At 44.2% G+C, this 27,104-nt stretch overlaps 1 protein-coding gene across 2 annotated transcripts; it reads right to left on the reverse strand.

The window, feature by feature from the left end:
- On the reverse strand, positions 1 to 27,028 carry DHX9 (DExH-box helicase 9). 2 transcript variants are annotated; one of them, XM_054638290.2, is made up of 27 exons: positions 26,798 to 27,028; positions 24,578 to 24,718; positions 23,480 to 23,594; positions 23,126 to 23,238; positions 22,617 to 22,762; positions 18,917 to 18,963; positions 18,375 to 18,505; positions 17,649 to 17,738; positions 17,396 to 17,557; positions 15,995 to 16,072; positions 15,484 to 15,675; positions 14,726 to 14,867; positions 14,158 to 14,240; positions 12,879 to 13,035; positions 12,607 to 12,707; positions 11,804 to 12,017; positions 11,516 to 11,610; positions 11,295 to 11,368; positions 10,508 to 10,660; positions 9,010 to 9,170; positions 6,753 to 6,864; positions 5,971 to 6,132; positions 5,738 to 5,865; positions 4,425 to 4,654; positions 2,826 to 2,941; positions 1,342 to 1,542; positions 1 to 422 (listed from the first exon to the last, which is right to left on the reverse strand). In XM_054638290.2, exons 1-27 carry the CDS (start codon positions 26,906 to 26,908, stop codon positions 188 to 190), a joined length of 3,690 nt encoding a protein of 1,229 aa, XP_054494265.2. In that variant the 5' UTR covers positions 26,909 to 27,028; the 3' UTR covers positions 1 to 187. The 2 variants fall into 2 exon arrangements, with proteins under 2 accessions (XP_054494265.2, XP_054494266.2); XM_054638291.2 differs by lacking the exons at positions 22,617 to 22,762; positions 23,126 to 23,238; positions 23,480 to 23,594; positions 24,578 to 24,718; positions 26,798 to 27,028 and adding an exon at positions 20,211 to 20,339.
- Between the last annotated feature and the right edge of the window lie 76 nt (positions 27,029 to 27,104).

A 27,104-nucleotide genomic window follows, 5' to 3' on the forward strand; every position in this document is an offset into this window, starting at 1 on the left:
TCTTCAGAAACAAACTCTTTATTAAAAATAATACAACTTACAGGGAATTCCCTAAGGGCATGATATATTACAGAGCTGTACTTGTACTAAGGAACCAAAAAAGGCATACAAACTGGGAAGAGGAAGAAAGGAACTTGGGAAGGAAACACACTTTTGTTGAAGTGGAAAGACTCCACTGAATTATTCACTACCACCCTCCCCGATAGCCTCCTCGGTAGCCCCTGCCCGCTCCTCGGTATCCTCCTCCTCCTCCTCCTCCTCGGCAGCCCCCCCCAGCTCCGCCTGGGTATCCTCTTCCCGCCGAGTGCCAGCCCGAGTAGGCGCCGTAGCCTCTGGCCCTGTGGCCGTACCCTCCCCAGCCCCGAGGGCCAGCGCCGTTGTCGTATCGAGCCATCTTGGGCGGGCGGGGGCCGTCCCCGAACCTGGCCAACAACAACAACACCGCACACTTGAGGCAATCTCACAAACTGCATCTCTACAAGGTGCCAAACAAACAGCACCATCCTCAGCTACGCCACCTCGGCTTTCTGTGAATGCAATGCCATGGTTCAACTACAGTTGCACTTCTGCACCTTTTCCACTTCAGAAAGGTTTCCTTTGCTTCAGAAACAAGGGGCAACAGAGGGGTGCAAGCCCAGCCAAATATGTGTTTTCCTCTCAGGAAAAGGTTGGCCCAAAATAAATATGGATTATTTTTTCTTTAAAAGATAATTTGTGTTTTGTGTTTTGGAAGAGGGGATGACAGCTTTTATTCCTGAGAATTGTGTGTCCTTGTGCAAACAGGCAGTGATGTCTCTGCATCAGGCTTGGAGTGCAAGCATTTCACACATGCTTAGAGCATGCGCACTGAAACCAAAGCCTGAAGTCCCCATCCTCACCATCACTGAAACCAAAGCCTGCAGTCCCCATCCTCATTGGGGCTGAACCAAAGCCTGCAGTCCCCATCCTCACTGGGGCTGAAATCAAAGCCTGCAGTCCCCATCCTCACCATCACTCAAACACCAGCCTGCAGTGCCCATCCTCACCATCACTCAAACCCCAGCCTGCAGTGCCCATCCTCACCATCACTCAAACCCCAGCCTGCACTCCCCATCCTCACCATCACTCAAACCCCATCCTGCAGTCCTGACCCTCACCAGCACTCAAACCCCAGCCTGCAGTGCCCATCTTCACCATCACTCAAACCCCAGCCCGCAGTCCCCACCCTCACCATCACTCAAACCCCAGCGTGCACTCCCCATCCTCACCATCACTCAAACCCCAGCCTGCAGTCCCCATCCTCACCATCACGCAAAGCCCAGCGTGCAGTCCCCGCGCTCAGCTCCGAGCTGGGGCTCTCACCTGGTGCTGGCGGCCGTGAGCGCCACGCCCGCCGCCGCTGGCCGGGACAGCTGCCGGATGACGTTCAGCATGCGCTCGTGGGCGGGGTCCAGCTGCCGGACGATGCCCGGGTCCTTGGTCACCTCCACCACCAGCGCCTCCATGGCAGCGCGCAGAGCCACGATGCAGGCGGCCGCCGTGTGCGGCATCTTCAGCTTGATCCTGCGGCACAAACAGCGTGTTAGAGCTGCCGGGGAGCACCTGGGAAGGAAGAGGTTCTGCAGAGAGGCTTTTCATTGAGCCAGAAATCTGCATTCTCAACTTTGAAGTTCTAATTTGTCACTGAAGGGGTGAGAAATTCAGGAGGCAAATTTGAAAGATCCCTAAAATTTGGCATTGTTAAGACATAACTGTTTTTCTGGTAAAATTTGCTCTTGAAATTTAATGAAGGGCCATGAAGATGCTCTGAGGGCTGAAACTCCTCTGCTCTGGAGACAGGCTGGGAGAACTGGGGGTGCTCAGCCAGGAGAAGGGAAGGCTCCAAGGAGGCCTTAGAGCCCCTTCCACTGCCTAAAGAGGGCTTTCAAAAGGAGATACAGGCAGATAGTGATAGGACAAGGGGGAATTCTTTTAAACTTACGGAAGGCAGGATTAGATGGGATATTGGGAAGAAATTCTTCCTTGTAAAGGTGGTGAGGGCCCTAGCACAGGTTTCCCATAGAAGCTGTGGCTGCCCCATCCCTGGGAGTGTCCAAAGCCAGGTTGAACAGGGTTTGGAACAACCTGGTCTACTGGAAGGTGTCCACCTGAGATGAGCTTTAAAGTTCTTTTCAACCAAAACATTCTGTGATTCTATCATTCTACACTGGGATAAATTCAGCATGTAACCTCCTGCATCAAAACAGCAAGATACAAAAATATAAAGTAAACTGAAAACATGAGGCTCCAAAATTTTGAGAGGTCCAATCCTCAAACTGCTAGTAAATTAAGCTCAAGGAATTATTTGCCTCTGTTTTACTGACTAGGGGGTAAAAGCAAAAAAAAACAAAACAAAACAACCATCCAGATGTTATTTGGTGATGGCCAAAAAATTTACACAGCCAGAGACATTTCTTTCCTCAAGCTGTTTCTGTGCCTTGAAAACAAGGTTTCCTCAACTCTTGCCTCAGGAGGAGGTCCAAAATACACAGTGCCTTTCACCTTTCAGTTAGAGAGGAAAAAAGCAGCAGTTTTTATGAAAACTGCCTTGTCCTGTTTTCAGTTTAAGCAGATAATCTGCATGAAACAGGGCTCAAATTAACCTGTCCCTTCCTCACAGGAAGGAAAGGACATTTCTTCCCAACACACCTGTGGTGCAGTTTGCTGTGGGATCCCTGTTCTACAGACATCTGCTCTGTGTTAGCTGCACTTCCCCTCAGTCAGGGGCTCAGAACTGGATGAGCTTTGTCCTTTCCAACCCAAACCACTCCATGATTCCACAATTCTGAGCACAAGCAGATCCATACCAGTCATCCACCAGAATGAGCTCCCCATCTGACAGGACTTTCTTGGAAGCAAAGAGGAGCAGCTGCAGTGGGCTCACCAAGGTCATGGTTTTGGCAGAGATGGCTCGTGTTCGAATCTGCAAGTTAAAGAGGAAAATGACTCTTGAAATGAAAACAGAGCTCTGCACCTTCCTCTGGACACTGAAACTGGAGAATTTTGTAAAAAAAACCCCAAACAACATACAACAAAGCTAGGTATAGCATTAGGGAATTACAAGAGCATGTGCACATACAAAATTGAATGCCAGACAGAGGTTTACAGGGATTCAGCACAGACTGGTGTAAAATCTCAACAAAAACTATCTTCCATTTTAAAATATTCATTTTCTGTGTCTGCAGTTATGTAGCTTTTGCAAGAGCCACCTCATACTTTGCCAGCCTTAAAATGACCAGGGCATATCTGAATTTTCCTCCTACCCTTCAGTTACTGAGGCTGTGATGAAAAGCATTAGTGGGCTCCTACTCATGAAGTTGCCAGATGTCCATGCAGTCACTGCTGTGTCATGTTACACTGACCTTGAGCTTGAACTTAAACAACATCAAGCCAGAGATAACAGCCCTGCTACACAGCTCCTTCCCCTCAGTTTAAAGGGGAAGAGAAGAGGTACCTAATGGGCAGGAGAGAGCTGCACACAAATCCTTCCTGCATCCCACCCTCACCCAAGTGCTGTCTAAGCCACCATTTTAGTCACTCTCAATTTGCTGTGTACTTTCATTTAAAAAAGCAAAACTCTTTAAGCTCAAAAGTCCTTTGCTGGGTTTAGGGGAATCTCACTTGAGAGAGATGGTCAAGGTGGTCTAACCCTCCTGGGATCCTGATACAAAGAGTGAAGAAGCAGCAAAGCCTCTCCACAGCTCAGAAATATGGATTGGGAATCCAGAGTGTCAAGACAAAATCCCTGTGTCCAAAGGATTTAAAATTCTGGTTGTTACCAAACACAAAAGCACTGCCTTCCTTTGCTCCTTGAGCAGTAGCAGCTGAGTTCACAATGGCTGTCACTGGAGCACAGGAGCTCACAGGGATGCAATGGACATGCACAGAATGTACATCAAATTCACAGGGTGGAGGAAAAGGTCATGCAGACCTTTTGGGTGATGCTTGGGAAATGTGAATTATCCTTGGCAGATGACACAGGCCAGAACGGGAGCATCCCACTGCCATATTCCATGGTCCTGGTTTATCCCTGGATTCATAAGCAGCAGAAGTGATAAGGATAAAAATTCTCTGATGCCTAATTAATATGGAAGAGCTCCTAAAACAAACTGCTAATGAACATAATGATTTAGATATTTCTCTATGACCTTTCTGTTATAACAAAACTCACAGGAACCTTCTGTGCACTTCTACTGAAAGTGGTTGACTGGAAGTTACTAGGAGGGTGAGTGACACCAGGACCATATAACATTTGCTCTCTGGAAAGAAAACCAACCAACAAACAACACCCCCATCCCTCCCCACTAAAACTAGCTAAATATTGCCTTCAATATGACTTCTTTACCAAATAGAGCCTCTTGAACCATTTGGCAGCACATGATCAAGAATAAACCCAAAGTGTCTACCTTCTCTCCAAAAACGAAGAAAGGTGATGGATACTTGATGTCCTGGCTGCTGAAAGGGCAGTTGACAGATGATTTGTGGATGAGAGCATTGTGCCCCTCAGTGGTAAGAATCTTCCTCTTCTCCTTGTGGTAGCAGACATTGGGGTAGACCCCAAAAGCCAGCAGGGAGATGACAACATCCAGGTTGTTATCAGGGCCAGTGTTGTTAAATGGTTGAGTCATCAAACATTCTGTTGGCAGAGAACAGAGGAGTGGCTCGAATCCATGGGACATGAAGGAGAGCACAACACAGCTATTTAGGATCCTGGATCAATGCAGAGCTGTTTAGGATCCTGGATCAATGCCTTTTCTGATTAAATCAACTGCTAGATGTTATCTCCAATGACCTCTGCACTCAGAGCATTTAAGTTCTACATTCAAATTTTTATTTCTTAATGGAGAATGAAAAGCTGAAAAATATTACTACAAAGAGGTATTTTCCTCTCCTAAACTCTTCAAAAACAAGAAGAAATGGGCTTGCCCAGAATGTGCTGTACCATAGTGTGTTTACTGCATTTGTTTTGGAGACAGATCTTTGGGGGAGGTTAAAATGGATGTCTGTATTAGTTCATTTGTTACAAATCTCCCCCAGGGTCTCTGGTGGCTTGTTTTCAAGTCATCTTGCCCAGAAAAAAAGTTACAGATAAATGCAGCAGTGATCCTAACAGCATGAGGAGAAAAAAATTAAAAGAATTTAAAGAGGAAAAAAAATGAAAAGGAGGGGAAATAAACATCTGCTTAATCCAGGCAGTCATGCCATTTCACTGAGCTCCTCAGCAACACTAGGCAAATTCATAACCTGGTCAAATTTAAGACTTTTTTTCTCTAGAAAATGGAATAATTTGGCACACTGCTACACATCCCTCCTGCAGCACAAACAGGAAGTTACAGAACAGAGCACTGTGCAGATCACACAGACTCCCCACTAAGGTCTATGGAAAGAAGGGGGAAAGCACAGCACATTTTGGATATACAAGTGAAGAAGAAAGAAAGCCAGGGAGGTAACACTCCAAGGACACCTGTTTAATAGATTTTTAATCCTTCAGCTCTAACCTCAACCTCCAAAATCTCCGTGTTGCACCACAGCCACCACAACTTTAGGAAAGAACACTAAAAGTCGACCTGAACGCAGCTGTAAAAGTGGAATAGTGTTATGGCAAATCCACTACACTCCTCCTGTGCTTGGGTGCTCAACATAGATTATCCTGGTTATTTATTTATCCTCTCAGAATGAAAAATGCAACCATTAAACTACTGAACTTAATCAGAATCACCTTCAGGAAAGCCAGAACTAATAAGTATGTCTTTTAACTGGACTTTTGCTTCCCAAGTCATTCTAAGAGTGGCCATGCTGAGTCTTTTATGTTCACAAAATCTCTTCTCTGCTTCTTCACCACCCATTCTGAAAAACAAACAGAGGGAATTAGAATCCTGACAAGGCAAGGAAAAGCTCACCCTGTGCTCTTCAGCTGTAACCTCCCATCACCTGCTGTGCCAGCCAACATACCTTGCATCATCCCAGGCTTGGAAGACAGAGAGCAAAGCTACATGATCTGAGTACCTGGTCCCAGCAAAATTCCTATGGACATAACCCAGGCGCTTGCCTTCATTGATGAAAGGCTCAGGGAAACAGGTGGCTGCAGAGATGGTACACACAGCATCTCCCACACTGAAAGGAACCACAGAGGGATCAGGATCATTCAGAGTTAGTGCTGCCAGCACCTGCTGCAGGCTGCAGATACCAGGAAAACTTCTCTGCTAGAGACCTCAGGAATTTGGCCTTTATCTGCTAGTGTTCTTCAATGAAACAAATAAACAAACTCCCCTGGAAGTGGATGTTAAATAAGCTCTGTCTGCCCTCCCCTCCATCCATACACCACCATCTTCTGGTGAAAAGGTCCCTACAGTAATCACAGGACCCTACAGCATCACAGTGACAAAGAACAGATCTTCTACTAAAGCAAAACGTGGAGATTGATTTTTCTCCTTATCTCATTGTTAAATTCCGTATCTCCCCACCTCTAGTTCACTGTTATACCTAGGTGTTTCAAGTCCCACTCCTAATTCAGAAATACTCAGCCTCTACTGGTGTCTTGCCTTTAACTGAATTTCATGACCACTTTATGGCCTACACTAGAAGTTATTTCTTCTCTGCTCCCATGAGGATTCACTCACCTCTCCCCAGCTGCTGCATTTATTGCTCATCTAGATATATTGATTTTACTCTCCTGAAAGAGGCTCAGGAACTCAGAGAAACAAGAACATGACCACTGAGACCACTCAACTTACTAAAAAATACAGCCCATGATCATCATCTTGCCCAGACGAGGTTCAATGGGAAGTTTGGCCAGGATTCTTCCAAGAGGTGTCAACTCATCATTGGAATCCAGGGCATCAAGCTCTGAAATAAGATCCCTTGTTATCAAAGAGAGTTAGCTAACCCCAGAAATCTTTAGATAAGAAATTCACACTTTTAATAGTTGTGCTTAAACTGAACCCCACTCATATTTAAGTTTAATGTTGGTTACACTGTTGCCAACCTGATTTTCAAAACTGCTTTGAGGTCAGACAAGTTTTACTTTAGCTTTACAGAATTTTTACTACCTCCTCTGCAATTAGAATAATCACAATGTAATTCACGTACATAATTTCCTTTTTTCCTTTTTAGTTTGCTTCTGTACAAACCCCTATTACACTATTAAAACCATCTATTATCTAATGAATCTAACCTAATTTCTGCCTCAGAATTTCTGCCTGTCACAACCAGTTGTGAAGTCTTCACTGCCATGGCCAAATCACAGAACCCTCTTCATCAAAAAGAGAACACCACAGACTCTCTTCCTTGAGGCTTTACCTGCCTTGCTCTCCTCCCATTACCTGAAAATTATCACTTGTACTCATCCTCAATGCTACCAAAGGTTTTTTCATATAAAATAAAAAAAGCAGCTTTGTAGCCTCAGCAACTAAATGGGAAAGGAAACACAAAGCATTCCTTGACCACCATAAAATCAATCTTTCTTGGAATCTATTGAACCCAAAAGCCTAAAGAATACTTTGAAGAATAACATGTTTCACCTCCCTAAGAACATACTATCAGTGTACCTGCAGTGAAAAATCACAGGTCATCCAGTAAAGGGAAGCACCTGCAGACACAGCTATTTGGTGTTAGAACCAAAAATGTTTGCCTTTTCCCCTGGCTCTGCAATTCTCAGCTGCACTATATGAAAAGTACTAATAATTCTCAGAACAGAAAGTCATTAAACCTGACTATGTATCCCCAGCAATATTTTTTCATTCTGGTCTCCCTCCTGTATACAAGCAACGTAGGCTCAGCACACAATTCTACCCTAAAATAAACAATGAAATAGATATTTCCGTTGTTAAAAATTGTAGGAAGTGCTTATTTAGTGACATTTACAAGTGTGCTGAGGTTTGAGGTCACTTTCATGCTTTACATCTAATGCACAAATTTAGAGTTCTTCCCTGCTCTATTTTACTCATAGTCTAGTTAGTTCCTTGAAGAGGGTGAGGAGACAACCTAACCCGCACATGAGATTTTTGTTTTTCAAGCAGATTCATAAACTGGAGATTTAATTTCTTGACAAAATCTGAGATTGGGTCAGCAAACTGTAAAAAGTGGTAATTAATTAATAAACTACCAACCTCTGTTTTTCAGTACTTTTATAGAAGCTTTGTGAATGCCTCAAGCACTGGACTGAGTCTATGCCAAACACAGCAGTGCCACAGCTGGAAAACAGGAAGCTGGAAGCTAACATAACTTACTGGTAAAACAACAAAACAAGCCTCAAGTTTGAAGGCTCAAGTTTCTTAAAGGAATGACACTCCACTGGGAATTCAAGTATTTCTTCAGCTGCACAAGCCACTGCCACCCACACGATGCCTCCAGGTTGCTGTGTCAGCCAGAACATCCTGCTCCAGCAATCCACTCTGAGGTGGTGAAGCCATTTTTCAGAGATCACATAGGTGGGAGAGCGCCTGGAGCCAGTTGCAGCAGCCCAGGATCACTGCACAGCCCCATGGCACATGAGGGCTGTTTGTCACAGATCACATAGATGGGAGAGCACCTGGAGCCAGTTGCAGCAGCCCAGGATCACTGCTCAGCACATGAGGGCTGTTTGTCACAGATCACATAGATGGGAGAGCACCTGGAGCCAGTTGCAGCAGCCCAGGATCACTGCTCAGCACATGAGGGCTGTTTGTCACAGATCACACACATGGGAGAGCACCTGGAGCCAGCTGCAGCAGCCCAGGATCACTGCTCAGCACATGAGGGCTGTTTGTCACAGATCACACACATGGGAGAGCACCTGGAGCCAGTTGCAGCAGCCCAGGATCACTGCTCAGCACACGAGGGCTGTTTGTCACAGATCACACACATGGGAGAGCACCTGAGCCAGCTGCAGCAGCCCAGGATCACTGCACAGCCCCATGGCACATGAGGGCTGTTTGTCACAGATCACACAGATGGCAGAGCACCTGAGCCAGCTGCAGCAGCCCAGGATCACTGCTCAGCACATGGGGGTACCTCTCAGCGTGCGCTCTGCCTCGATGACCGCGTCCAGAGGGGGCGGCTCGATGGCCTTGGCCAGGAACTGCCCGATGCCTCCCAGGCGCAGCAGCTTGATGCTCAACGCGATCTCGTGGAGGGGCGTTCGAAACATCTCGGGTGTCATGTGAGTCTGAAGTCTGGAATGAGAACAAAGGCCCATTTCTCTGAACACAGGCTTTGATCACCGTGAGGGGTCATTCCACCAGCAGAAACCACTGCCCTCCAAAGTCAGCTCTGTCTCCAAGCCCACCCATCGGCTCTCTCTGTGCTCCTGGAACTTGGGCTCTTCTACCGCAATGTTCTGTACTTCTCCATTCTCCTTTGGGGCAAATTTACACTGGGAATGCAGAGGGAATAGTCCTCACATCTCCACTGCCCACTGTGGGTTCTAGCATGAGCTGACCACAGAGAGCATGCAGGGCTGGAGCACAGTTAGCAGCCCCACATTTGTCCTTTACAATGCTCTCCTGCTCTGATAAGGAAGCTCTTATACTCCTCAGAGACAACCTGCTTTCAGCCTGCTCTACATAAAAGCACTTTTCTAGTGCAGCTAGAAAAGGTTTCAAAATACCTTGAACAGATACCCTGATTCAGCTGGCCCAAGATTTAGATAATTTCTCTCAAAAAACTATCTGTACAAGTCCACACGCACACCTTCTTAAGCACCAAGGAACTTGTATCTTTTGGGCTTATATTCTCTTAAGGAAGGCAACCTTAAAACCATAATTACTTCAGTAGCCTAAAATCAGTTCACTGTCAAAAATTATTAATTAAAATCATTGCACTGTACTCAACAACAGATCTAAATAAATTTGAGAAATTTAATGGGAGTTTTTGATCAACTGAGACTTTCAAGAGTTTACAAAGAGTTGAACATCAAAACACAGCTATGCTGTAACAGCCAGAGAAAGGGACACTGAAACTTCCAGGAGATAAGAGGGTAACTAACAGCTGTGGTGCCTTCTTCAACCAGCAAAGAGATTTCCATGGCTCTAGTAATGGAAAAACAGTCTGGCAGAGAGGTCAAAAGTTTCAGCAACAGGGAAAGTGCTCGAGCACTATGAAGGGGCTTCCTGGCCATGGAATAGGGATGGAGAGAGAACTAACATCTGCCATCCCTGCTTTTTACCACTTTCATGACAAAATGGCCTGTTACATGGCAATGCCAGGTGGCCCCAGTGTTTGAAGGCAGACTAGAGCCTTGCCCTCATTACAAAGCTCTTTCCCTTGCCTCAATTCCCAAGCAGTATTGCTCTCTTCCTGAGAAGTTTGGTAGGTTGCAGTGACACCCTTAATACTAAAATCATGAACTATGTATCCACCTCATACTATGGGTAAAAGTATAAGATATGTACTTTTTTTTTGAGCCAACATCATCCATCTCCTCTCTGTGCTTTCTGCAATGATTTCCCCAGTTTGACCCAAGAGTTCTGGGAGGATTCCCTGAGGGTATTTTTGGAGACCACAGCCTCACCTCTCGAAGCGAGCCCTGCTGCACAAATGGAAGCAGAAGCCGGCTCGCACACGCCCAGCTCTGCCCTTCCGCTGCTCCAGATTGGTTTTTGATGCCCAGACTGTGGCATAGTTTGTCATGTTGTTGTGAGCAGTGAACAGCTTCACTTTTTGCCTGTTACAGGAAAAACACCACTAAAGATCAAACATCCTTCATCATCTTAAGCCCTGCCAAATCAGTTCCTATTTTATGGCTTGCAGCCACACTGCTTTTAAGAAGCCAACCACCCTGGTTTGTCTTAGCCAGGCATCAGTCTAGAATCTAAAGCATCACACTCTTTCTAAAGCAGTGCCCCAAACTATTGCACAGAATAATGTTCTCACAACTGTCCAACAAGCAAAAAATTCTCATGAATTCACAAGCTCTCTGTGGGTAGTTTTCTCAGAGAGCATGCACAGCGAAGCAGGAACTGTAACAGACTACAAAAACCTCCCTCTTTATCATCAGCCGGACACTGAGAGTTTGTAAAACTCCTTTGGCAGATGACGTCTACCAAATTGGTGTGGAGACCCAGTGACACCTCACATGAATAGTGCCAGCGTGAGCAGCCCAGTCCCCTGAGATGCCAGCATGGTGTGTCACTGTGCTGACCAGCTAAAGACAATGCTGATTTGTCCTGAGGGAGTTGGAGTCCTCAAACTCAGCTCAGAGAGCATGGGAACACAAGGCACTTCTGTGCACTCCCAAAACCTCTTTTGCATTCCCAAGGGTAGGGTTTATGAAACAAAAAGCTGCTTCATGAACTCACTTGCAAGAGTCGATGACAAAGACCACATCATTGATGGTAATGCTGGTCTCGGCAATACTGGTAGATAAAATAACCTATAAAAACCAGGAAATGCAAAGTGATGTCATTTGGTTTGAAAAAGCTGATAATGCCTAGCAAGATAAGCTACAGGATTTATTAAAGAAGTCAGCAATACATTCCCCAAAAGCCCAAGAGAACTGCACAGAGAGAAGGCTCCATACTTTGGTCACCCCAGGAGGCACAGGATCAAACACCCGACGCTGCTCATCCAGAGGAACCTGGGAATGCAGAGGTAAAATCCTGTACTGGTGGCCTCCTACAACAGGAATACAAAAAGGTTGGTAACTTTTTGTATGTGAATCTTATTTCTCCTTCCCACAACATAAAAACTTCTGGCCATTCACTCTCACAACAAATTAGCTCCCTAAGCCACTCATCCAACTCCCATCTTCACTCAGTCAGTAGTTTCCCTGGGAAAAGATGAACTATAACAAAGCAGCTGCTTGTACCAAAGCGTGGGTTCATTTCTAGATGCTTCTGCATGGTATAGATTAAGTTCCAGCCAGGCAAGAAAACAAGGACAGCTCCTGGGACATTCAGAGTCCTGATATAAATCAGCAGAGCCTCAATGAGTTCAAAAGAGGTTTCTCTCTCGTTCAGCTGAGCCATGGAGTGCTTTGTTTCTGGGCCATATTCATCGCTGCAAATAAGGTTGCAGTTGGCCTACAAAAGAAAAATACCACAAAGGAAATAATATAAATTAATTTACTCAAACTACAGAGACTGGCTGGCCAGACAAATAAGAAAATGAAATTTGGGTAGATGTCTTTCAAGAAAAAATGGCCATTAAAAGAAGATTTCAATTAAGTGGCCCAAACGAAAGTTTAAAAATTAAAAGTTGAATAAAACTGTTATTTTCTTGACAATGTATGTAAGCACTGACAATATCAACTGCAAGAGAAGAAGGGAGAGAATCTAAATTTTCACCCTAAGAAGGTACCACCAAGCTCATATTTCTCTATTTCTTTTTCCAAGGTTACTGAACTTCACTTTCAAAAGCATTTCAGTTTTAGCTTTAAAGAGGTAGTTTGACAAAACATGAGAACCTTAGCTTCAATGAAAAAGAAATTCTTCAGTTTACAAGGGCAAGAAGAAAATTCAGTTCCACTGCTGAAGTTAACAGCAATCTCATATATTAAAAATAGGAAAGCTGCTAGAGATGTTTCACTTCAACTGTGCCAAATGAATTACACTCAAGCTGGAGTACTAAAGTGGCCCTTGTTTAATTTCTCATATTAAAATTCAAACATACATCGTCATCTTCACCACTTTCTTCATCCTTCTCTTTCTTCTTCTTTTCCTTGGGTGGAGGGACAAACTGAGTCATTTGAATACAATCCTCCAGAAAATAATCTGCAATGACAGACAGATGATAAGGACTGACTGCTGGAAGCCTGTGCAAGGGAACATAATTCTTTACACCACTTCTCAAGAGTCTCCTGAAATAAACCAGGATATTTCAGAGTATGAATGCAAGACTGATAAAAACTCAAGCAGTTTCTGGAAGTGCAACCAAGGATTTACCTTGGACAGGAAAGGTTCTGCCATAGACCTCGATGATGGGACAGTTGAAGAAGTATTCACAAAACATACTGGTATCAATGGTGGCAGACATGAGGACAACTCTGATCTCAGGATACACCTGAACGACATCCCTCAGCACCACCAAAAGGAAGTCAGTCTGCAGAGAAAGGGAATAAGGGCATCATTAACTTCACAGCTATAAAAACCAGTATCTTCCCAAGAAACCATAAGGAATCACACATTTACTGAGCAAGAGATGTAACAAGTGGAACAAAAGTGTTCTAAAACCAGAAACAGTTGCCAGTGCTGTATTTTGAAACTACTGCCATGCCTGGGGTTTTTAGGATTTCTAATGTAAAGAAGCGTTTTTCTATTCTACAAAAATAGTTTGCTTCCTTCCTAACAATATATTACAACCCCAGGTATTTTTAAACTTGGCTTACATAGAAAGTAGCCATAATTAATAAAATAAATAGGAGTTACACAATGCAGGTGTGTGTGATGTTTGTAGTTCTGCTTAAATATGACATTTATCTAGTTCTGCCATGCAGTTAGGCATGCACTTAGCTCAAGAGACAATATTCCAATCTTACTCACAATTTCCAAACTTGTATTTTACATCATTAACATACATTTAATAGATGAAGAGACGCATCAGAAAAATGTATGTTAAATGTGTGCAATTTTATTCACATGAGTCCCCAAATTCTGTCCAAACAACATGTCAGAACTTCACGGTTTCTCTCACTCTTGGTATGACAAAGCTGAAAACTATACAGAATAATCAAGGGAACAGAAAATGTTTGCCATTTCAAATTACATACATCTCCTAATTCTATCATCAGCTTGTATTTTACTTCATGTGAACCCTGAATTTCAATGTATCACTATCAAGACTGCAGGTTCTGTGAATACCACCAGTAATACAACAGTGTCAGTAAAAACAGCACTCTAAAATAACAGTGTCATTCAGTGTGCTCCCCCACTTGGACAAGATGTGTTTGTACTGTGGTGTTCCATTTTCCAGAGAGGATCAGGACACAGGGGATCCTAACAGCAGAACAGTCAGAGGGCAGCAAGGAAGCACAGGTCCTTGCTCTGCTACTTAGATAAGGAATAATTAAGAGTTCTAAAAATCTTATCAGAGGAGGAAAACTCCCATCTGACACTCACTGAGACAGTTTCCTCTCGCAGCTTGGCTATTACACACAAACAGAGACAGAAGCTGAACAGAGCAGAAGCACACAGAGAGTAGGACTGTCATCACCAGCTAACTCACGTTAATGTCTCTCTCATGGATCTCATCAACAATAACGTGACTAATGCCACGGATCCCAGTCTCCACCTTTCTCAGAAGAACACCTAAACCAGAGACAGAAGGTAAATGCTCATGTAACAGTTCACCCTTTCCCCTCCCAGCCATTGGTTTAAAAATCAGGAAGTGTGCAGGCTGCACAGCCCCTTTTCCAAGCCCATCTCTAATTGCCATGCTTTCCTTTGTACAAGTGATGGCAAGGCCACGAAGCATTACCACAAGAAAGACTCTTCCATCTTTCCCACCCAGTGTTGCTTCCCCTTCTGTCTTTCAAGGACAATCAATATATGACAATTTTCTCTCTTCATGGGATTATTTCTGTGTGCTATCACACCTGTATTATCAGACATCCGAACAAAAATCTTAATTTTTCTTTGCACAATGGCCTGTCAGCAAACTTCTATCCAAAAAAACCTTTTCAGTCTTCTCAGCAGACTTCATAAAAATTTCAATCTAACCATATTTCTGCTTTTGCTGCTAACTCAGAGTTCAGAGCCACGGTAAGCTCCAAGCCTAAGGAAGCAATACTGACCTACAGTGCAGAACATGATGCTGGCGTGGGGCCGAGGGAGCACGGACTCGAAGCGCACGCTGTACCCGCAGCTCTGGCCAGGCTCTTCCCCCCTCTCATAGGACACACGCTCCGCTACGGACACCGCGCTGATCCGCCGCGGCTGGAGGGTGCAAAAGTTTTCCCTAACTTAATGAAGAGCTTTTAGAAGTTTATCACAACACCACTGAAAGGGATAAAGGAAATCCTAAATGCTACAGGTGTCCTAAGATTTCTTTACAAAATAATCATTCAACAATAATATTGTAACAGCACAGGGGTTTTTTCACAAAGGAGGGATATAAGGATATATGGCAACTACCAGCTGCTATTTCCCAAATCATTTCCCCTTAGACTGCTGAGAGTTTTCACCTGGGCAAGGTTCAAGCCAGGTTATTCAAACTGGAAATCCATGCAAGAGTAACATTCCAAACGAAAAGATGCATGATGCTGAGGTTTCTCCTAATTATATTGCTGAGGAGGTATCTTTATGAACTGTGTCCAGCAATGATAATAAGGTCCCTCAACACATTCTTCAATCCCCTTCAGGGACAGGTCAGGTGGGGCTTGGAGCAATCTCATCTAGTAGATGGCATTGCTGACCATGGAAGGGTGTTGGAACAAGATGAGCTTTAAGGTCCCTTCCAACCCCAACCATTGCATGGTTCTGTGATTTTATCCTAACCAAGAGGTGATTTCTTATATCCACCACAGAACAGCAGTGGCCACACATTCCTCACCTGTGTCACCACTATGTTGCACTCAGCAGCTCGGTTGGTTCTGATGTACTCATCTAGGATGTACTGGGGCACTTGAGTGGTTTTGCCACAACCAGTGGCACCACGGATCACAACAACAGAATTGTGACGGATTGCGTCCAGAATTTCACTTTCAAAATTCTTCAGAGGTAAAGCCTCTCTCTCTTCTTGGATCTGGAAAAAAAAGTCCAGGACATTTCCAAAATCTCCAAAACTCAGCCTGTTCTGCTCCACGTCTATACTTTACCTCACTCTTCTACACTATTCCCTTACCCAAAGGAAAAACTGCCAAAGAACAGGTCATGGTTTGTACTTTTTCCTGGCACAGCACAACTCACCCCCACACCCACCCCACTGGAACACCCAGCACTTCTGAAAACGTGCTGTGTATTTGTGCTGAAATCCAGCCTCTTACACTTGGTGTTATATTCAAGCCCTTCTGGAAAATGAAGAGCCCAGGGCAAGGATGACAGGTGACAGGACACACACTTACCCTCTGCAGTTCCTGATCCTGCTCCAGGCGGTACATGAAATCACTTCTCAGCTCCGTGCTGATTTGCTCCGGAGTGAGCTGCAAGTGCAAGACATGGTTTGGAGGCTCTGTGACCCCTGTTCTTATCTACATCCTAACTTCAGGATCACATCAGTCACACCAACAAGGTGATTCCAAATATCTCTAAAGGATCATTTCCTGCAGAACTCCTTGAAATCAGTTATGCCTCTGAGCTGTTTTATTTCATTCATTCCAGCGTATTCAACATTCATCTCCTAAGAAGTCTCTCAGAAAGACTGAGAGCACTGAAAATGAATGATTGTTTAAACTGAAACACTTTGACAGCTTGAGAAACACATTCCATTCAGCAGCAAGCCAAGAAGAAAATTATTTAAACAGGAGTTTTTAATATAAGTAATGACCTAATGTAAACACATACCCACCCTTTAAACAGTAGCTGAAAAGGTAAAAGTTTGAGGAGAATTCGTAAGGCAAACCTGTCTAACAACTGCAAAAGAAATCTGAAGAAATGCAAATTTGGTACCAAAGGGCTAGTTGTTTTTATAGCAAATAAGTCAGCTCTTCCAGTCAGAACTAGCACAGGTAAATCCTGAAGAGATTTGAAACCAGCTCAATTTGCAATGTCCATATTGGTTATGTGTTTCATGCAGCAACAGCTAAATTTACATTACTTCCCTATTAGTTAAAAAAATAAATATATAACAATCAATACTAAATTAATGTAATTTATGGGAAGAACTTCAGTAGAGAAATAATTAAATTATTATTTTGGCCATAAGTAATTTGAATGTTGTAGGAAAATCAAGTTCCTGCCGAGAGTCTTTTCTGACCAGTTTATTCCAGTCAGACCAAATTACCCTCCAGACTTGGCAAACCAGTAATTCTTTCCCTTCTCCTTCAATTTATCATGCCACACTGTTGCTTTTCATTTGTTCTGTGCTGAATGGGACTAGAAATGAGAAGAAGTAAGGAAGTTGGTTGCTCGTGTAGTGGCACTGGCTTGGAGCAGTTTCTCCTCCCAGAACAAGGGTCTGAGCATGGAAGTATGGGAAAGAGAGGCCAGAGAATTATAAATTACATGCCCATGAACTTTCCTTGTAATTTGAATTATGAACTTTGTATGGGCTGCACCATAGCAGGCAAAAGGTGAAACAAAGCAGAGAATTGGGACACTCAAAACACTGCTGGTCAAGACCTGATGACACATGAAGTGAAGACAAAGAGCTCTGCCTCCAGGTCAAGAAGGGAATAAATTTTAGGAGTGGACTGTCTTCTCCTTTGAAACAGCTCATACTTTAAATCCTGGTGAGGGAGAAGCATTTAGAAGTTCTGGAAGCATGGGAAAATCAAGCAACAGATCATTTTTTTAAGCTGTCTTACATTTGCCAGTGGACCCTCATCAATATTGCAGCCAGTCCAAGGGTTCCAGTTGGAATGAGGTGGTGACCAGGGAACAACTCCCATGTGACTTTGTCTCTGTGATGGTTCGAAATGGGCCAACTTGCCAACGTTGATCAGAACTGGATTACTGGGATCTTCAGGCTATAAATCCAAAAGCAGAGTGGGCAAAGACAGATAAATTAAATGAGCAGGTGTGATGATGCATACTTGGAGTATTGAACCACACACTCACCAAAGGCACGATCTCCAGGGACAGCTCCCGTACAGTCTTTTGCAGCTGATTTTCTAAGTCAGGGGACAGCGACACCTCATAGGGTTCCAACTAGGAAATATTTAAAAACTACATGTCTTTATACACAGAAAGACAGGCACTGGAAGCCAGAACTGTGGGCTATTACAGGTGAACCATCAAACACCTCCTTGTGAAATGAGGCCAAAGAGTATCATCAGTTCAGCATTCACACTCTTGGAATGGTGTGCCAACTTTACAATGAATAAGGATTTGTAGGCTATTTTAAAATATCTGAGTTTAATTTCAGAGGAACGTGTCCCCAAACTTGCAACCAAATACCTAAATAACATATATTCCTTGGTATGTGTGTATATATATTTGAATTGCCAGAAAATCATCATGTGACAGACAATTAATCCAAACAGGCAGCCTAAACAGAAATATTCAAGCTTGTAGAAAAATTATACTGAAAATAGCATTTGTTACAAATCCTATTTCATTTAATAGAATGTAAAATTCGTTACTGCTCCAATCACATACACATTAAGTTATATTTGTGATCCAAATCACTCACCAGAACAGAAACAGTTGATAAAGAATAAAAATTACTAATAACTTGTAAGATGTTAAATATCAAGAGCAAACTCTTAACTCACTCCTGTTTATGAGAGTGCTTCTGTGTTATTAAATGAAAGCAGTAATTCCTGTCCCTCCTGCCAAACTCACCGATTCTCCTTTCTTCTTCTGCCCAGAGTAAGGCTCAATGACACCAAGATGGTAGAGCTGTCTGACCAGGGAAAGGGCACAGGACTGTGCTGCCAGCTTTTTGTTTGATCCATGCTCACGACTGAAAATCCCTGCAGCACAAAAAGGTCAGAGCTGGAGCAGCAGAGGAGTCAAGCAGCTTCCACAGAAGACACTACTCTGAACTGGGCTCTCTGACTGTACACACGGACCAGGTTTCATGGACAGTCTCAAATCTTGATAAATCCAGAATTCCAACATAAAATCCAACCAGGCCCCTCCGCTGCCCAGCTCACACTGGCTGTGTGATGTTACTTTACTGCTAAATAATCCTTTGAAGTTTTTCTGCATTCAGTGCCTAAGGAAGTATGACTGCCCAATACCACCCAGCAGCATCATGCAAATGATCCTTTACCTCTGGAAGTGGCTCTAACACATAACTATAATAAACTCTGTACCCACAAATGTTCCTCTGTATCAACACCCATCTCTTGCTAAGTTAAAAAATAAGTAGGAGCACTTACTTCTGCCCAGCTGCCTCACATAAATGTTCATTTCTGCATTAAAGCTCCTGTAAGAGAAAGAAAGAACACAAAGGTACAACTACCAATAGCTGACACTGCAAACATACTTAGTCTTTCCAATATTTCTAGGCAAAGATCTCTGTCCTCAGCCAGCAACTCTCAATTCAGCAATGATCAAGGTAAAGTATTACTCTTTTAGTCCCTTTAACCCCAAGGTAGTAGGTAACAGACCTGTCATCAACAGAACCAGTACATTTGATAAGAAGAGTTCTGAATACGCCACTGTTCAGCACTGAAATTTCCAGCCACATTATGAGGAAATATGCTCTGAGCTGTCCAAGTTTAAGGCAACAGTTATAAAGCAGGTGGGATGTAACATGAACATGCATCCCAATGTACCATTACCTGTATCCCACATTAATATTGGTATAACACTAATGCAACCCACTAATAGCCTGTGTTTAATGACTAGATGCAACATTTAATACAGTTACTCTGCTTTTTGCCATGCACTTGATCAGCTCAGAGCATAAAGAAAACCAAACCAGGTCATATAGTCAAAAACATTGTACTTATCTGAACAGGAGACAGAATATTTGAATTTGCATCAATTTCCATTCCCTTATTGCCATATTCTAGAATCAGTAAAACTTGAGTAACAGAGAAATAGTTACTCAAGAGTAACTCTGGTTAGCAAACCCAACAATTTTCTTAGTAGACATGTAACCAGGTCAGTTAAAGGTTAACTGGCACATTCCTCATAGGATCATGGAATGCTTTGGGTTGGAAGGGATCTTAAAGACCGTCTCATTCCAGTCTCCTGGGCAGGGACACTTTCCACTGTCCCAGCTTGCTCCAAGCCCCATCCAACCTGGCCTTGGACACTGCCAGGGATCCAGGGGCAGCCACAGCTGCTCTGGGTAATGCATCCCAGGGTCTCACCACCCTCACAGGGAAAAATTTAGGCTTTAAAAAAGTCCTCAACAGAGAAGAATAGAAATCATGGCCCATGTTTTTAAGAATCCCAAACCTAAGCCTGTATTTGCCACATGAAATATTAAAGCTGAATTCTTGTAAGACAGGATTTAAACTGGCAAATGTGACTCAAGGTGCATGACTGGAATTTATTGGACTGAGATCCTCTTTGGAAATTAGGGCTTGGCATTTGCACAGGCGGAGGCTGTGCCTTGCACCTGCATCCTTCATTTTTTGCTGCAAACAAACAATAAAAAAGGTTAAGTGAGTGATTGAAATTTCAGGTTAGCCCTCCTTCCTGTGCTATCAGTGAACTGACCTGCAGGCACAGTGGCTTCAGGGGTCGAAGGCCACTGGCTCTCAGGGACACAACAGCCACCTAAGACACCGATGACAGTATGTTTCTCAGCCAGGCCTACAGTCAGCATTCAATCTCATTCTCCTCCACCTGAGGGGAGAACAGCAACACCAGAAATCAGTTTGCAGCAGAATCCCACATGATTCCCTAGTCCAGCCTCAGCAGCCCATGTGTGAGCAGGCACAGGTCTTCAGCAGGAACAGGAGGAGGCACAGGCATCCCACCACAGAAAAGCCACATCCCATCCCTTAACACGAGCTCACGCTTTGTGTTTTAGGACAGCCATCTTTAGATTTACAACTTATACCCTCCTATCATAGTTCAAGTTTCCAAATTCAAATTTTCCAGCTATTACCAAGTTCTCAGACCATGAGTACGATTAATTGACCACAAACCTCTCAGAGCATGGCTGATATATCTGTTATAATCTATACCTCTGATCATTACCTCAAAAAAACCCCAAAACAGATTGGCAAGATGCATGACAACTGTATTTCTTTAAAAAAACCCAACAACCTTAACTTTATTACGCTCTCAAAACTCAAAAACATCTCTCTCCTGTTACACACACCAAAAGGATTAAATCCAACAGTCTTCCAACAGTCTCTCAATGAGCCCTACAACACGTTAGGATTGTTTCAGGCCTATTTGATTTATTGCAGCAGGTAGTGAACAGCCCCTTCTGCCATTCCATCCAGGGCAATCCACATACCCTTCCCTGAACAAAAAGTATACAGGAAACTCAGGAAATGCACTCCAGGAGAACAATAGCCAGGCTGAGAAACATACTGCCATCAGTAGAATTTTATTCTGCTCAAGACTAGATAAATTTAAATACATGGGGTTTAACGCTGCAGAAGGTGTAATGAAAAATGAGCTACACAAATAATCACTAAGCTACAATGTCACAGCATATGTCAAAGTTGAGATAGCCATGACACAGAGTGTCATCATACAATTTCAGAAGGCTTTAAGCATTCACCCACACACAGTAACACCATGTCACTTCAGAAGGCTGCAAGCCTCTGCCCTTCTTGTTCTTTAGCCCAGCCTTTTATCCCCTCCTGTTGATGCCCTGCACCTGTGTGCCCTCTGCTCCCTTTGTGGTTGCTCAGTGCCCTGGGCACTCCATGGCTCATTGCTGTCAGTGCTGCTCACCTGCTGCTCACAGCTGCACCCACTGGGGATGAGGCTGGGCCAGCCCCACTCCCAACCATCACACACTGTGTGCCTACACTACAAGACAGAAGAAATGCTCAGAAGCTACGCCTGCAACAAACATAATTTAAATTCCTAGTATGTACAAACTAACTTTTTATGTCACTCACTTAAGTGAAGGAAATGGCCTTGCCTGAGACACATAAATTGAGATGAAGTGACTTGAAGACAGCTTTTAAATGAGAATTTACAACTTTCTGTACCAATAGACATCTTTTAGATGTTCCAAATGATTGGAAGACTCGTGAACAAAAGAATACTATAAGTCCTGCAAGTGAGACTCTCTTGAAAAGGCTGTAATAGGAAAATAAAATTCTCCTGTCTTTCTAAAAATATAACTCTCATAGAAGACAAATTCATATAATGCAAAAAAGCCCAACCCCAAACTCAGTCAGGAGAATCCAGCAGCAGCATGCCATTGTTTCCAGCCACAAAACATCATTATACTTCACCAGAAATCATACAATGACCTAACATCTGGATGATTTGTAAAAACTGTTCCTAATAGGGATAAAATAATAAAAACCATCAACTCTTTAAGCACAATCTGTTATGAACTACTTTCATTTGGGAAAAGCACGTGCAAATTCTCTGGTGGAAAGGCTAAAAGTAAAAAAAGAGTAATATCCAGCTGGTCTTAAGTGAAACTTAAGACTCTCAGAACTCCTTTGGGATGATTGTACCAAACTGCTTTTTTCAAAAGAAGATTGTATTGCCAAAAAAGCTAATTATAATAAATATATATTATATAATAATATATATATAAATAAAAATATAAATAAAATGTCCTTAAAGCACATTGCTACATAAGCAAATTTAATATTTACTGAAAATGAACAAAGGCAACAACACTTACAGAACAATTACTACAAGCAGCTGAGCTCTCTTTTCACAGAAACTGACACCCCAGCAGATGACTAGAGGACAGAAATCAGTTTAAAAGCTGCATATCCAGAATGTCTCAGGAATTTCTACAATCCCTCAGACCTCTGCACTGAGGCTCCTCACTCCCATATCAATATTTCGGGATGTTGTTGGTCCTGGCAAAGAACACCATGGCTCTATGGAGCGTGGCAAGTAAGTGTGAACAACCACTGTCAAAAATATTTTGAATCTTTCATACACAGAGAGTGACTAAAACTACCAAACCTGTTGTGATCAGGCCCCATTTCAGTGTATTTATATTCTTCCTGGATCTTCTCCTTTTGGAAAAACTGGTTCAGACGTGCCTTGGCATTTTCCAAGGTCCAACCCCCGTGAAGATCTGCATTCAAATCCACTTCTGACTCTGAGGTCTAATATGGAGAAAAAGAGCATTGGTTACCAGTTTAAAGATTAAGTAATTCACCTGTATGCTATAAAATAATTAAGACATCACAGAAAATGCTAAAAAGTCCTCAGTAATTCTTTATTTTCAGAATAAAATGCCTATAGAATGTCCTGGATGTTCAGACTATCCAGAGTGATTTATTTGTCCCAAGCTTAAATTAACTTCATTAAAAGTCAACAAATAAATCTGCAGCTTTAAATCTGCAGCTTAAACTAACAGCAAAATATCAAAAGAAAACTGCAGCCTTGATTATAAATGCAAATAACAAATTAAAGGGGGTGAAAGATACCTTTTGAGAACTAAATGAGAATACCTCTGCATGACTTACCTGCTGCCCTTCTTGCTCCTCTTTTCTGGAATAATAATCTTGCAAGTTTGCACCCCGATCCCACTGAGCTCCATGACTGCCACAGTTTCCAGGTGCTGCACCTGGTCCGTTGCCTACCACACAGAAAAAAATAAATAAATAAAATAACTCCCCCAAACATGTTCTTAGCAATGGAGAGGCATTGCCTGGTCATCTTGACAGGCCATGACCAGTCCCTCAGATCTCATGCAGTCACCAACATCTCTGCCTCAAAACTATGACTTTGGTGTCCTGTCTGCAGAGTGATGAAATTTGGGGGAGAAAACACCACCAAAATACATTCAAACACACAGAAATTACAGTTCTCAGTCTTACCTAGGTCACTTTTTAAAAGCAAATGTGGAGGAAGAGGTCCCCCCACAGCTGAACTGGAACCAGTGACATCTCTTGCTGCTTCCTGTCCTCCAGTGGGGTTATCACCTGCTGCTGGCTAGGGAAGGGAATGAAGGAAAACCTCAGCACTTTGGTGCAGAACAATCATTTTACAATTTAGCTAGAAACTGTTCAGGAAGTTTAAAGACCTCAGGCAACATCATGCAACAGTTATCCCCAGTAAATATGCAATAATTACTACTCAGAAGCAATCCCAAGAGTAACACAACTGTGACTATTTTAACACTGAACTGCCAAGAAACTAATTGGCACACTAAAACCAAAAGAGCAGTCCTGTTCCAATTGGGTTCCACCTAGGCTGATGAGGCTGGGAGGCTGCTTCCACTCAGAAAAATCATATATCCTCAATGGAGCACTGGAGGAAGATTCTTCCATCTCAACAGGTACCACATAACTTCATGCTTTGTTTATTTCTCTAAACTTGCTGTAATGACAGAGTTACCCTCCTCTTCCTCAGCCTTTAAGTGATAGTCACTGCTGAGTGTTCACAAAACATCATAAAAAGTAGTGATCCCATTACATACCTGAAGCAATTATGGTTTAAAAATGCCAGATTTTCCATATCTGGTTTGATATACCTTTGATTATTATTTTTGGGTTTGGTTTTGGTTATTTTTAAAGCACACAGGATTATATATATCATATATATATTAGAATGTGGCTCTAAGATTTCACAGTGTCAGGTGTGAGTACTCAGCACTTTGAAAGCCAGGCTGCACCTCGCAGCAGGACTCTGAATTCTTCCCAACCTCATCAGCTTTGCATCATTTGATCTGGTAAATACAACATGCAGCTGTATTTGCCAGATCATCCTACAACATTCAATTGGACCTGATAATCTCAAAGGTCTTTTCCAACCTAAATGATTCCACAATTCCATGATATTCTGTATGTGCCCCAGCCTTCCTCACATTCATCACTGCACAGGGGCACCAGACTGAACTCCAGGGATGAAACACAACCAGGAGCATGGCAGCACAATGACAGAGTAGCCTTTGGTAAGGAGAAAGAGCAGCTTACTGCAAAAGCAGGGATTTCCTCCTTCTTCATTTCATTCACCCGCACCAAGTAGTTGATGAAGTCTCGGGCAGCATTGCTCTGTGCATCCTTCTTGTTGGTGGAGTTGCCCATGCCAACATAGTTGAAGCCTTCCACTCGGACCTGCAAGAACAACACCACACTGCTCATGAGCAGCTGAAAGGGGCTTGGAGGCAGCAGCACCCACAGGAACACCAAATCCTGGCTGCTGCTAACAGGAGAAGTAATATTAGTAACTATTGTTACATATCATTATATATTGCTATATATTTCTCTAAGGTTTGAAAAGCGAACCCTCACATTCTGAGAACTTCTCTCTCAGAGCACAAGGGCTTCCCAAAACCTTGCAGAAGAAGAAAAATCACTGTAGGAAGGGAATCTGGCAACATACAGCAGCAAACTCTGCACAAGGTCACTTTCTTCAACCTAAATCCCAAACCCTTGGACAACGACAGGAGTGACCTTGTGTCCACTCAGCTATAGCTCCATCTTATTCCAACTACATAGATGTGATTAATTTCTGATTTTTTTTTTTTGTTTACTTTAGAACAGCAATTCTATACCCTGGACAATGGTACCTCCAACCACACAGTAACCATACAAGATTCACAGCCATCCTACCAGGCTGCAAAAATCAGCAAGAGATGTTTCAGGGAGACTGATACTTCCACTTGTTAAGCTTCCATGGATAATGATGGGGCATCAATATATCAAAGCCAGTACAATATTGATATATTGTATAATACACAACATGTATAGTGTGACTTTTTACAAAAAGGATGGAGTGACAGAACAAGGGGGAACAGCTTCACACTGACAGAGGGCAGGGTTAGATGGGATATTGGGAAGAAAATTATTCACTGTTTGGTGAGGCCTTGGCACAGGTTGCCCAGAGAAGCTCTGGCTGCCCTATCCCAGGAATTATTCAAAGTCAGGTTGGATGGGGCTTGGAGCAACCTGGGATAGTGGAAGGTATCTGTCCATGGCAGGGGGTGGGATTGGATGAGTTTTAAGGTCCCTTCTAATCCCAACCATTCCCTGATTCTGTGAATGTATCTATTCATACAACCATTCCATCTGAGTTTTGCTTAGCCCCAGTTAAAATACTTTGAAAATTGCTTTAACGCCACTCTATTGCTTTGTTTTTTTACTGACACAGAAGACAAATAGGGGAGGGAAGGGTAAAAAGGCAAATTTAAGGTGTTTAGTGCAAATCCATGGCATCACTCATGAACTGATCTGTTCCACACATGGCCTCACACTCAGTGCCAGCTACCTGTCAGAGCCAACCTGAATTCACAGCTCCCACATCCCCAATTCTAGAGGCAGGAGTAAACTACCATTAGAGCAGTGCACAGTAGCAACCATTCCTGCAAGAATTCTTTAACACATCTCATCTCAAGTTCAAGAGCAGACCAAAGTTCTTGGCAAAGGTGACATGCAATGCCCCTCGCCAACTATTTTTACGTGCAAGAAGGGTTCACACACAGTGCAGAGACGCACACCACCCTTAAATAAACCAATCTGTTTTCCCTGTAAGAACATCATTCGGGACTTTTCCCTCCATTCGCTCATTTCACACCTCGGTGCACACTCAGCCAGGACACTCTGGCTCAAAGCACCCCCCGAGCCCTCGGCTTCCAGTGATTCCCACGCAGGCCGGGCAGGGCCCCGATCCCGGACAGGACCCCAGACCCCGGTGCTGACCCCAGGTTCCTTCTGGCAGAGCTCAGACCCCGGCAGCACCCCCAGCATGGCCCAAGGTTCCCTCTGACCGAGCCGCCAGACCTGCTCCCAGAGCCCCGGCACTGACCCCACGTTCCCTGGGGCAGAGCCCCGGGTCCGGCCCGGCAGGGTGCTCGGCATCACTCCGAGACCCCCGGCAAAGCCCAGACCCCGTGACTGACCTCAGATCCCCGGCAGGCCCCACATTCCCTTTGACAAGGTCCTCAGATTCCCGGCAGAGCTCCTGGCCCCTCCCGGAGGCGAAGCCGGGCACGGTCCAAGCTCCCTCCGGTAGAGCCCAGGCTCCCGTCGCGGCCTCCAGCCCCCCAGCACGGCCCCGGATCCCCGACAGAGCCCCGACAATTTGCCCAGAGCCCGCCCAGGCCCCGGAGGGCGCCAGTCCCGCTCTGTGTCCCCGGCCCAGCCGCCAGCCCCACAGCACGGCCGGCCCGCAGCCCCGGCGGGGCAGGCCCGCACCTCGCAGAGAAAGGTCTGCCGGCCGCGGCCGCCGGCGGCGCGGATCTCGTAGGCCGGCATCACCCTCCTCCTGCCGCACCAGGCGTACAGGAAGTTCTTCACGTCCCCCATGGCCGGGCCGGGGCATCGGGGCACGGCCGCCCGCTCCAGCCGGCGCCGGGCCCGCGGCAGCCCCACACGGCAGCGCCTGCGCGGCGCCGGACGGCGGCCGGGAGGGGCCGGGCTCGGTCCCTGTGCCCGCCCTCCAGAGCCCCTCCGCCGGCTCCTGTTTAAATCATCGTCTTGGCTTACTGCTGAAGAGAGTGTG

Source organism: Agelaius phoeniceus, chromosome 8, assembly GCF_051311805.1.
Source record: "Agelaius phoeniceus isolate bAgePho1 chromosome 8, bAgePho1.hap1, whole genome shotgun sequence".
NCBI lineage: Eukaryota > Metazoa > Chordata > Aves > Passeriformes > Icteridae > Agelaius > Agelaius phoeniceus.

Coding starts and splice junctions, on each gene's coding strand:
- DHX9 (XM_054638290.2), bottom strand. CDS start 26,908: ATGGGGGACGTGAAGAACTTCCTGTACGCCTGGTGCGGCAGGAGGAGG. Junction 18,964..22,616: donor ATGGGGCCTGATCACAACAG/GTTTGGTAGTTT, acceptor TTTCTCTTACAG/GAGCTTTAATGCAGAAATGA. Junction 18,506..18,916: donor TGTGAGGCAGCTGGGCAGAA/GTAAGTGCTCCT, acceptor TTTGTGCTGCAG/GGATTTTCAGTCGTGAGCAT.